General features: G+C 44.9%; 1 protein-coding gene across 2 annotated transcripts in view; it reads left to right on the plus strand.

Annotated features, from left to right (window-relative positions):
* dusp22a (dual specificity phosphatase 22a) overlaps positions 1-12123 on the plus strand; it is a 101215-nt gene extending 89092 nt beyond the window's left edge. For both annotated transcript variants that reach the window (XM_078401757.1, XM_078401758.1), the window contains one exon: positions 11498-12123. In XM_078401757.1, the coding sequence (XP_078257883.1) occupies positions 11498-11704 (207 nt within the window). In that variant the 3' untranslated portion in view covers positions 11705-12123. The remainder of the gene's footprint in view (positions 1-11497) is intronic.
* Positions 12124-12623: the final 500 nt, after the last annotated feature.

Raw genomic sequence — 12623 nt, forward strand, 5'->3', positions numbered from 1 at the left:
ACCAAATTAACATACACATCTGTACGTCTTTGGAGTGTGTATGTCTTTGAAACCGGAGCACCTGGGGAAATCCCATGTGGTCTTGGGGCGAATGTGCTAACTCCATACAGACTGCACCTGTTGTCAGGATCAAACCCGGGTCATTGGCGCTGTAAGGCACCAACTCTACCTCTTGCGCCACCTTTTCAGTTCCATTTACATTTAAAATAGAAACTTGTGCGGACCAGACAAAAGAAATAAATTGGGTGAGCAACTTGTTATTTGCCAAAGATAATAAATAATGCTTATGTACCATTGGTCAATACTTCTGAAATATTGGTACAGGCAGCTATGTTAAAATGTCAAAAATGTAGCTCCAAATGCTACTGGAGTCAGTTTCCAAAACAAAAATCCATCCTCCACATAATGCGAGAGGTTATTTTTAGCAGAAGCATCAACAGCAACACAGTGAGAATTGAACAAAAGATGCCCTTGGCTCACTGTGTGATAAATGAGTGGGTAAGTACCGAGATACGTCAAGAGTGTTTCTTGTGTGGATGCAAATATTGTTGTTGGCACACAGTGGGTCTTGTCCCAGGCTTGGGGCATGATCTGCAGATAAATAAAGGGTGTGCTGGAGTGTTGAAAGCAATGTAGTTTCCATTACAATGCCAGCCATTACATGGGATGTGGGATGTGGTCTATATTTTCCAGTATTTCGCCATGAGCCTTTATTGTTGAAGGGAGGTGTGGTGCTGCATGGGCAGGTCGGTGAAGGAGCCTTTTCTTGAGGATATTGGATACATGGCCGATTCTCATATATCTCAGTGAAAGCACCGATGACAGCTCATTCTCTGAGCTTCTGCAAACGCAAGCGTTGTTGACATATTGAGAATTTCGTAACATAGAACATAGAACAGTACAGCACAAGAACAGGCCCTTTGGCCCACAATGTCTGTGCCGAGCATGATGCCAAGCCCATCACTCCCCTCCCTGTCCTCATCCCTCCGTTAAAAGTCGGTTAACCAATTCCCCAGTTCGCAACGATGTATCCCTCTTGGGATCACACTGTCCCCAGCTAACAATTGGCCTATCAGGGAACCACCCTCCCTGAGGTCATCTGTTTCCAGCCCTGACTTGGCTTGGTCTTTTCTTACCTCCAGTTCCCCTTCCTACAATCAGTGTGAAGAAGGGACCTGACCCGAAACGTCACCTATCCATTTTCTCCAGATATGCTGCCTGACTTGCTGAGTTACTCCAGCATTTGGTGTCCATCACTTATCTACCTGCACGTAATGCATATCCATCCATTCCCTGCATATCCAAAAGTCTTAATTGCCAGCTTGGTATTGTCAGGATTTTCCTCATCAACTTTCATCAGTCACTGCCCCACATACCACAATGTGGATTAATTCTATTTAGATACGCAGTGGACATGACCAAATAACAAATCCATAAAAAAGCTGAGAGAAGCACCTGCCACAATACAAGGCCTTCTTTGCTCACACTAAGCCCTTTGACTCCATCAATCAGGCAGGAACTTCCTCCAATATGGCTGCCCACAAAAAAAATCATCCCCATCTTTCATTTGCTCTACAATGGTCCACAAACTGTGATATTAACCACATGTCTACAATAGGACCATTCTCCATGGACTCTGGCAAAAATGAGGACTGTATCATTGCTTCAAAACTTTTCTCAATCTGCAATACAATCAGTATGCTCATCGTGCCATCAAATCAATACATTCATTGTGTCAGCAACCAATATTTACAGAGCATTAACGCCACACCTGTTCCCCTTTAACCAATGGACCCATGAAGTGATGGAAAGGAAAGATTTGGAGAGATATGGGCCAAATGCGGGTAAATTGGACTAGCTTAGATGGGGCATCTTGTTCAGCATGGACGAGTTGGGCCTAAAGGCCTGTTTCCGTGCTGTATGACTCTATGACTCTAAGTGTTATACACAGGACTAATGAGTGCCTCAGCACTCAATGGCAGCAGGGCCTTAGAGTGTGATCCTTCCCCACAAAGCCCTTTGTGGTGGTTCCACTGTGCTTCAGTGTTACCCCCAGCATGCCATCCTGCACCCTGGAATGTGCCAGTCAGCAGTATTCACTTACAGACAAGGCGGCACGGTAGCGCAGCGGTAGAGTTGCTGCTTTACAGCGAATGCAGCGCCGGAGACTCAGGTTCGATCCTGACTACGGGTGCTGCACTGTAAGGAGTTTGTACGTTCTCCCCGTGACCTGCGTGGGTTTACTCCGAGATCTTCGGTTTCCTCCCATACTCCAAAGACGTACAGGTATGTAGGTTAATTGGCTGGGTAAATGTAAAAATTGTCCCTAGTGGGTGTAGGATAGTGTTAATGTACGTGGATCGCTGGGCGGCACGGACTTGGAGGGCCGAAAAGGCCTGTTTCCGGCTGTATGTATATGATATGATATGATATGATATGACACAAAGTGCTGGAGTAAGTCAGCGGGTCAAGCGGCATCTCTGGAGAACATGGATAGGTAAGGTTATGGATCTTCTATCTATTTTCTCTACAGATGCTGCCTGACCCACTGAGTTACTCAAGCACTTTGTGTCCCTTTGTATCTGCAGTTCTTTGTTCCTCGACTTCTCATGGGAGTAGAGTTAATCTTTTGAATTAATGGGATGCTCTCCAATTCACAATGCTTGAGAACCAAGGTCACTGAACGTCAGTAATCGAGTTCCATTCTGCAGGCAACGCTAACTTTCGTGCATGCTTAGAGGCCAAATTACTAGCTTGGTAATTTAGATACATGGATTTACAAGCCAGATATGTAAGGTTAACTCCCACCATGACAGCTGTGAAATTTAAATTGTTATTGTAGTCAGAGTCGTACAGTGTGGTAACAGGCCCTTCGGACCAACTTACCCACACTGACCAACATGTCCCATTTACACTAGTCCCATCTGCCTATGTTTGGCCAATATCCCTCTAAACCTGTTCTATCCATGTACCTGTCCAAATGTTTCTTAAACGTTGCGATAGACCTGCCTCAACTACCATTTCCGGCAGCTCGTTCCTTACACCCACCACCCTCTGTGTGAAACATGTACCTCTCAGATTCCTATTAAATCTTTCTACCCTCACCTTAAACTTATGTCCTCTGGTTCTTGATTCCCCTACTCTGGGCAAGTGACTCTGTGCGTCTAAGTGATCTATTCCTCTCATGATTTTGTGCACCTCTATAAGATCACCCCTCATGATCTATTCCTCTCATGATTTTGTGCACCTCTATAAGATCTCCCCTCATCTCCTGCGCACCAATGCTCAACCTCTCCCTGCAGCTCAGGCACTCAAGTCCTGGCAACATCCTCGTAAATCTTCTCTGCACCCTTTCCAGCTTGATAAAATCTTTCCTATAACATGTTGCCCAGAACTGAACACAATACTCTAAATGTGGCCTCATCAACGTTAGTTCAATAACCTAAAATATTTAAAAGAAAACATAAAATTACTGGATCGTTAAAAATACTCTCTGTTCCACTAATGTCTTTCAGGAAAGGAGATCTGCTAGTCTTACCTTGGTGCCAGAGTGGTTGACTCTACATTGTCCACTGAAATAGCCTTTCAATCTCATCGGTGGTACCTTTACTGCAGCAGTTCATGAAGGCTGTTCACTGCCACCATCTCAAGATCAGTTTAGGGATGAGCAAGGGATGGTTGCCTTGCCAGTGATTCCACATGCTCAAAAGTGAACACAGATTAAAAAAAGGATTGTGGCAAAGAGTTCAGTTACAAAATGAATTTCAAGCAAACAGCAGGAGGGGAAATTCCAGTGGAAATTCCCACATAGAATCTTGTAAGTAAACATGCTCTGAAGCATATCTGCACCCGAATAAATGGGACGGAAAGTTCAAGAAGGGATAAGATGAAATAGGATAAGATGATCAGGTGAAATAGGAACACGGTGTGAGAGGGGAGGTGAATACTGAATTAAAAGTGTTATATATGAATGCGTGAAGTATAAGAAATTAAGTGGATGAGCTTGAGGCTCAGTTAGAAATTGGTAAGTATGATGTTGTGGGAATTACAGAGACATGGCTGCAAGAGGATCGGAGCTGGGAACTGAATATTCAGGGGTAAACGTCCTATCGAAAAGACAGACAGGTGGGAAGAGGGGGTGGGGTGGCTCTGTTGGTAAGGAAAGAAATTCAGTCTCTTGTGAGGGGGTGACATAGAATCAGAAGGTGTAGAGTCATTTTGGATAGAACTGAGAAAATGTAAGGGTAAAAAGACCCTAATGGGAGTTATCTACAGGCCCCCAAACAGTAGCCGGGAAAGAGGGTGCAAGTTGCATCTGGAGTTGAAATTAGCATGTAACAAAGTAATGCTATGGTGGTTATGGGAGATTTCAACATGCAGGTAGACTGGGAAAATCAGGTTGGTACTGGACCCCAAGAAAGGGAGTTTGTAAAGTGCCTCCGAGATGGACTCGCAGAGCAGCTTGAACTGGAGCCTACCAGGGAGAAGGCAATTCTGGATTTAGTGTTGTGTAATGAACCGGTTTTGATAAGGGAACTCAAGGTAAAGGAACCATTTGGAGGTAGTGACCATAATATGATAAGTTGTAATCTGCAATTTGAGAGGGAGAAGGTCAAATTGGAAGTGTCAGTATTGCAGTTGAACAAAGGGGACTGGCCAAAGTTGACTGGAAAGGGACCCGAGCAGGAATGATGGTGGAACAGCAATGGCAGGTATTTCTGGGAATAATCCAGAAGATGCAGGATCATTTCATTCCAAAGAGGAAGAAAGATTCGAAGTGGAGTAACAGGCGACCGTGGCTGATAAGGGACAATATTAAAATAAAAGAGAAGACGTATAACATAACAAAGATGAGTGGGAACCCAGAGGATTGGGAAACTTTGAAAGATCAACAGAAGGTAACCAAAAGGACAATACGGGGAGAAAAGATGAGGTATAAAGGTAAGATAGCCAAGAATATAAAGGAGGATAGTAAAAGCTTCTTTAGGTATGTGAAGAGGAAACAATTAGTTAAGATAAATGTGGGTCCCTTGAAGACAGAAACAGGTGAATTTATTATGGGAAACAAGTGAAATGGCAGACGAGTTGAACAGGTATTTTGGTTTGTCTTCACTAAGGAAGACACAAACAATCTTCCAGATGTACTAGTGGACAGAGGTCCTAGGGTGATGGAGGAACTGAAGGAAATTCACATTAGTCAGGAAATGGTGTTGGGCAGACTGATGGGACTGAAGGCTGATAAATCCCCAGGGCCTGATGGTCTGCATCCCAGGGTACTCAAGGAGGTGGCTCTAGAAATCGTGGATGCATTGGTGATCATTTTCCAATGTTCTATAGATTCTGGATCAGTTCCTGTGGATTCGAGGGTAGCTAATATTATCCCACTTTTCAAGAAAGGAGGGAGAGAGAAAGCAGGGAATTATAGAGCAGTTAGCCTGACATCGGTGGTGGGGAAGATGCTGGAGTCGATTATCAAAGAAGTAATAGGATATTTGGATAGCAGTAGTAGGATCGGTCCAAGTCAGCATGAATTTACGAAGGGGAAATCATGTTTGACAAACCTTCTGGAATTTTTTGAGGATGTAACAAGTAAAATGGGCAAGAGAGAGCCAGTGGATATAGTGTACCTGGACTTTCAGAAAGTCTTTGATAAGGTCCCATACAGGAGATTAGTGGGCAAAATTAGTGCACATGGTATTGGGGGTAGGGTATTGACATGGATAGAAAATTGGTTGGCAGACAGGAAACAAAGAGTAAGGATTAACTGGTCACTTTCAGAATGGCAGACAGTGATTAATGGGGTGCTGCAAGGCTCGGTGTTGGGACCGCAGCAATTTACAATATATATTAATGATTTAGATGAAGGAACTAAAAGTAACATTAGCAAATTTGCAGATGAAACAAACCTGGGTGGCAGTGTGAACTGTAAAGAGGATGCTATGAGGATGCAGAGTGATTTGGACAGGTTGGGTGAGTGGGCATTTGCATGGCAGTGCAGTATAATGTGGATAAATGTGAGGTTATCCACTTGGAGGCAAGAACGGGAAGGCAGATTATTATCTGAATGGTGTCGGGTTAGGAAAAGGAGAAGTACAACGAGACCTGGGTGTCCTAGTACATCAGTCACTGAAGGTAAGCATACAGGTACAACAGGCAATGAAGAAAGCTAATGGCATGTTGGCCTTCATAACGAGAGGAGTTGAGTACAGGAGCATAGAGGTCCTTCTGCAGTTGTACAGGGCCCTGGTGAGACAACATCTGGTGTATTGTGTGCAGTTTTGGTCTCCTAATTTGAGGAAGGACATTCTTGCTATTAAACGAGTGCAGCATTGGTTCACGAGGTTAATTCCCGGGATGGCGGGACTGTCGTATGATGAAAGAATGGAGTGACTGGGCTTGTATTCACTGGAATTTAGAAGGATGAGAGGGGATCTTATTGAAACATATAAAATTATTAAGGGATTGGACACGCTAGATGCAGGAAACATGTTCCCGATGTTGTGGGAGTCCAGAACCAGGGGCCACAGTTTAAGAATAAGGGGTAGATCATTTAAAACTGAGATGAGGAAAATCTTTTTCACACAGAGTTGTGGATTTCTCGGCCTCAGAAAGGAGTGGAGGCCAATTCACTGTATGCATTCAAAAGAGAGTTAGGTAGAGCTCTTAGGGCTGGCAGAATCAAGGGTTATGGGGAGAAGGCAGGAATGGGGTACTGATTGTGGATGATCAGCCATGATCACATTGAATGGCGATGCTGGTTCGAAGGGTCGAATGACCTACTCCTGCACCTATTGTCAATGTATCTATGTATCTATGTAAATGGAGACTCATTCAGAAAGAATGAAAGATCTGCATTACATACAAAACTTTGTGACCTTTAGAGTGCTTTACGGCTAGTTCTGAGCTGTGTTACAGTCATAATATGGGAGGTATAACATCCTAGCTCTGCAGAGCAAGCTCCCACTAACATCTATTTTAAGGTGCATTAAATCAAAATGACATGTCGGTACGTAGAAGCAATTAACTGCAGATGCGTGTCTATTAAAAAAAGACTCAAAGTACCTGGTGAGACGCAGGAGGAGCCAGGCCCGGAAGCACCCCATAGAGCCGGACGCCTCCAAGTGGCGCAACTAGTACCTCAGAACAGACCTCTGGAGAAGTTGGAGTCAAATGGCCACAGGCCTGCAAGACGGCAATCTAGAATCAGTTCGACGAGGATGACCAAGTACGAAGAGCCGGTCATAGACTGGTGTAAGCCGGGCTGGAAGGCAAGGTGTATGCCCATCGAGGTTGGCTGTAGAGGTTTTGCAGGGCAATCGCTCTACAAGGCCTTGAGTGCTCTGGGCATCACCGGAATGGAGAGGGGAAGAGTCATCAAGAACACCACAGAGGCAGCGGAGAAACCTCGCGAAACCTTCCTTTCTTGCAGAAGAAACTCTTGTGGTCCATGGGGAGAAGGGAATGCCACCTGAACACAAGTCGTGATCTGATCACCCACGGCTGGGGCGCCCGGGCAAGGGTGTCTGATGTTGAAAGACCCGAAACACCCAATGACCCCAGGTTACATCACTGATGATGTGTTCAGGAGCATCAAGAGATGTATTTTGTCAATAACTCAGCGGGTCAGGCAGCATCCCTGAAGAACAAGGACAGGTGATGTTTCTGGTTGGGAACCCTTCTTAAGACGAAGAGCCCCAACCCAAAACGTCACTTATCCATGTTGTCCAGGGATGCTGCCTGACCCGCTGAGTTACTGCACCATTTTGTGTCCTGACATGTTAGTATAATGTTTTCTGAGATGGTGAGTCAATATTCTGCAATTACTGATTGGGACATAGGGATTATTTCACCTGGTTCTCCTTGTGATACTGGCATGGGGCGTTTCATGCATACCTGTCAACAGTGACAACTTAAGCACTTTGCTTAAAGAGTCCGATTGACACTGACTTTCACATTCAGGTTCAATCCTTATAAACACAGTCGGACGATTCCCTCGTTGGTGATAAAGCAATGAAGTAGAAATTCATCCTCTCCTCAGACACGTGTGCCAAATGCATGATGTAGCAGTATTTACATTTTGTAGTCCCCTTACAAAATTCAATCCCAGTCCATCTTGGCCTACGCAATCTCCCAGGTGTCAAATATTTTAACTTCCCTTCCCATTCCCATACTGACCTTTCTATCCTGGGCCTCCTCCACTGTCAGAGTGAGGCCACACGCAAACTGGAGGAACAGCATCTCATATTTCGTTTGTGCAGCTTACACCCCAGCAGTATAAATTTGATTTCTCTAATTTCAAGTAAACTCCTGCTTTCCCTGCTTTCCCTCCCTTCCCCCCTCTCCACTCCTCCCCCACCCTAGTCGTCCTGCTGGTTCCACCATTTGCATCCTTATATCCCTCTTGTTATCACACTATCCCCAACCAATGGGCTATTATGGGCTCCACCCTTCCTGAGGTCATCTGTTGCCGGCCCTGATTTGATCTGGCCTTTTCTCACTTCCAGTTTATTCCCCCCCCCCACCCCTCTCCTTCCTCCCCCTGAAGAGAGAGATTTTGTGTGTCTCTCTCTCATTTAAATCAATTGGGCTGAATTCAAAAGCAGAGTACAATGCTATACCACGCATTTTGATTATCTGATCAAGGAAGTGTTCTATTTTCATGTCATTTTCACTTACCCATTTTACTGGGTGATATTGAAACTCTTCATCACATTCACTGACACATCGTGGACGATTTCATCATTTGTTCTTTTGTTTTTTAAGACGTTATAAACATTAACGTTTCTGCCTTTTGCAAAGAAAATTGCCAATTTTCTTAACCTCCACCTCAAATGAAAGTTACCGTTTCGGAAAGTTGGAATCATTGTGTTCATTTTTATGCATTAAAAACCAACAATATCTTTTCAACTGGACATGTTACTGAATACCATGGGTATATCAGTTACAGTCGGCCGGTGGGTCCGTTTTGGTGCTGCATGGGTCTCAGAGAACTGTGCTGACAAAGCCATCTATATGGTCCAAACCATGTCCTTGCCCTGAACGTGCGATGGCCTTCATTAATTCATGGGATGTCAGAACAAGTTTCTTCCCAGCTGTTCACAGGCAACTGTACCATCCTATCACCAACTCGAGCGCAGTCCTGACCTACCATCTGCCTCATTGGAGATCCCTTCAACTATCTTTAATCGGACTTCACCTTGCACTAAAGGTTATGCCCTTTATGCTGTGTGATGGACACAAAATGCTGGAGTAACTCAGTGGGACATGCAGCATCACTGGAGAGAAGGAATGGTTGACGTTTTGGGTTGAGACCCTTCTTCAGACTGACACTGTACACTGTACATTGTGGACAGCTTGATTGTAACCATGCATGGTCATTTTGCTGACTGGACAGCACACGACGAAAAAGCTTTTCACTGTACCTCGGTACATGTGACAATAATAAACTAAACTAAACTAAACATTGCATGATCTATATTAATTATTCCAAGATTGGAACAAGATGTGTGAGTCTGCTGAATAATGAATCAGAAGACCTTTTTGTACAATCCAGTGGTCTTGTGGTCATCATTATTCCAATTATTTAATTTACAGTTTCAATTTCCCCACGACTGTGGTGGGATTTGAACTCTTGTCAACCATCTCTGGATTACGATCAGTTTACCACTACGCCACTTCACTCCTTTCTGGAAAGTATTTGGTCTCCCACGGTTGATTTTGGGAATGTGACACAAGATCAAAAGCAGCCTGTCAGCACAGTGTGGAGGCACGGTCACAATTCAGCAAGTTCCCCTTTGGTCTACATTGCTCAAAAGAATTACGATTACTGTTAATGATACTGGTTCGAGAAATAAGTTGAAAAATACACGGAATTATGGAATACAATTCATTGTTTTCTTGGCACATGCAGTTTGGAAATAAAACTTGATTCATTTGTGTGCTGCTGTATCTGACTTTCACAACAACCAATCAATTGCTGGATATATATTGGGAAGGTACGTGTTTGATCAAAAGCCCCTTCCTTTCCTTTTCCTCCCTCTCTCCATCTTCTCTCTTTAACATCTCCTCTTCCTCCCTCCCCACTCTCTCCCTCTCCACATCTTCCTCCCATCATGCCTCATTTTTTCACCCTCCTTTCCCCATCTGCCCCATTCCTTGGTCTCTTCCCCTCCATATCCCACTTTCCCTGTCCGTTCTTTCCCATCTGTCTCCCTCTCTCCCCTCCACCCTCTCACAGCATGTTCACTCCCATTTCCTCTCCCCTTTCCCGATTTCCTCTTCCCCTATGTCTAATCTGTCCCTCTAGATTCAACTCCCCCTCTACACTTTCCATTCCTTCCTCTTGCCTTGCTTTTCCTCCCATTCCTCTTGCCTCCTCTTCCCACCCCACTCTGCTCCCTCATCCCTCTCTCCTCTCTCATCTTTTCCCCTACATCCACTTGCTTGCCCTTCATCTTTTTCCTTACTATCTTTCACCTTCCCCTCTTTCCTTTCTCCTTTTCTCTTCGTATTGTCTCTCTCCTGCATCCCCTCTGTTAAGTCCCTCTCTTCACATCACCCTCTCCCTCACCCTCCTTTTCCCTCTCGTTCCCCTTTCTTCCTTTCCTGCCTTCTTTATTCCCCTCTCCCTCCCACTTTCCCCCTCCCCATTGCTTCATTCCGTTCTCCTTCCTGCCTTTTCTCCCCTCCCCTCTCTCTCCACTTCCCTACTAACCTTCTATCACTCTCCCTTCGGTGTCTTCCAGCTGCTTCTTCCCCTCTATCTCCCTTCTGTCCCTCTCTCTGCCTCCCCTTTTCTCCAACTCTCCACCCCCTCCCATCTTCCTCCATTCTGCTCACAGCTTGGGAGTCCGAGCTTGCTGGGAAAGGTGTCGCCGTCATTCCAGCACCTTAATGTTCACCTGTGTGACCCTTTGTAAGGCTTTCACCTTGCAGCCCTGAGACGATGCAATTTAAAAAGAGCACAAGAAATTCAGGTGAAGTGAAAAGAAGGAACTGCAGAAGCTGGTTTACAAAAGAAGAGTAACTTAGCAGGTCAGGTCAGGCAGCATCTCTTTGGAACCCTTCTTCACATCCCTCCTCAGACCCTTCAGGCCTTAAAAACCTTGATTCAATAAGCCACCTTGTTCCTCAATGGTAGTAAGTTGCTCTCAATGCTATCATAACATTCAGGGTCTGAAGATGGGCCCCGATCCAAAACGTTACCTATCCACGTTCTCCAGAGATGCTGCCTGACCCGCTGAGTTACTGAAGCACTTTGTGTCTTCTTCCATAAAAAAAATCCAGGCAACTTTTAGGATGGTGAATTTTGTGTTCAAGCCCTTGGGTTTTCTGATTCAAGGGACGTGGGAGCTACATAGTGAGTACTCCTGGACTATATTAGTGAACGGGTACAGGACATGGCTTGCATGCTTGGGAATGTATTGGGGTCAATCTGTCCTTGTGTGTGTTTCCAGTGGGGGGTGGAACCCTTTATCTCTGCCCATCTTCCTTTCAGTATCGGAGATGGCTTCGGACAGAATATGGCGACAATCGATTTAACGACAAGCAGGAGGTAGGCAAGATGGTGTCACAGTACAACGAGAAACAGAAGCAACAACGTCCGAGATATGGAGAACAACAGGGCACGGAACAATCTGCAAGCGTGTACCCTCTCCCTTACAAAGCCTATGGATGCAGCAGTCACGACTGGGTGAACAGATAATCGGAGTTGGTGCCTGACTCGCTCTCCCTGTGTTTCCACATCATTCATTCATTGTAAATCGACAAGAAAAATATACGCAGAATATAAAGCAAAGGTGCAATATGACGCTGGAGTATTATGTATACATCACTGTTCGTCCTTTTCATGTTTATCACTGGCAATTCCCCTCAGCTACACTGTGACAATTGTGCCTTTCCTTAAACCAAGTGCCTAACTAAGATTTAAATTGGATTAGGCCAGCTCCTGCTTGCTACGATGTGATTTGAGCTAGTAGTACCTGTCGGCAGACAATCTATTTAACAAACAGACAATGATGCCACTTTCACAAGAAGACGTCGATGGTGTATATAAATGCTGATGTTTTATTCGCCACACAAATCAGCAATTGTTGTATTTTCTCTGCCAAACAAGTTTTAAAATGAGCAAAATAAAATCTAAAATTAGGGCTGTGGTGTTGGTAAATTTTCTTTAATAATGCCGCATTGACTGCATTTCCCCCACCCCTACATTTGCAAGGGTGTTGATACGGTCGTAGGCAGACACTGCACGGAAACAAGCTCTTCGGCCCACCGAGGCTGGCCCATCCATCGACCATCCTTTAAACTAATCCCCACACGAATCCTATTTTTTTATTCTCCCCAACATTCTCATCAACTCTCCTCCCCAAAACTCTACCACTCAGTTACACACTCAGGGACAATTTACAGTGGCCATTTAATCTGCCAACCCTCACAACATTGCGATGTAGGAGGAAACCAGAGTGCCCAAAGGAAACCCATCCATCGGACACAGGATGAATGTGCAAACTCCACGCAGACAGCGCCCAAGGTAAGGATTGAACCGGGCTCTCTGGTGCTGTACCAGTGTAATGCTGCACCGCTTTATCAGCTGCCAAGAATTTGCAGCACCTTCCACTAAC

This window comes from Rhinoraja longicauda, chromosome 6, assembly GCF_053455715.1.
Source record: "Rhinoraja longicauda isolate Sanriku21f chromosome 6, sRhiLon1.1, whole genome shotgun sequence".
In the NCBI taxonomy this organism is placed as follows: domain Eukaryota; kingdom Metazoa; phylum Chordata; class Chondrichthyes; order Rajiformes; family Arhynchobatidae; genus Rhinoraja; species Rhinoraja longicauda.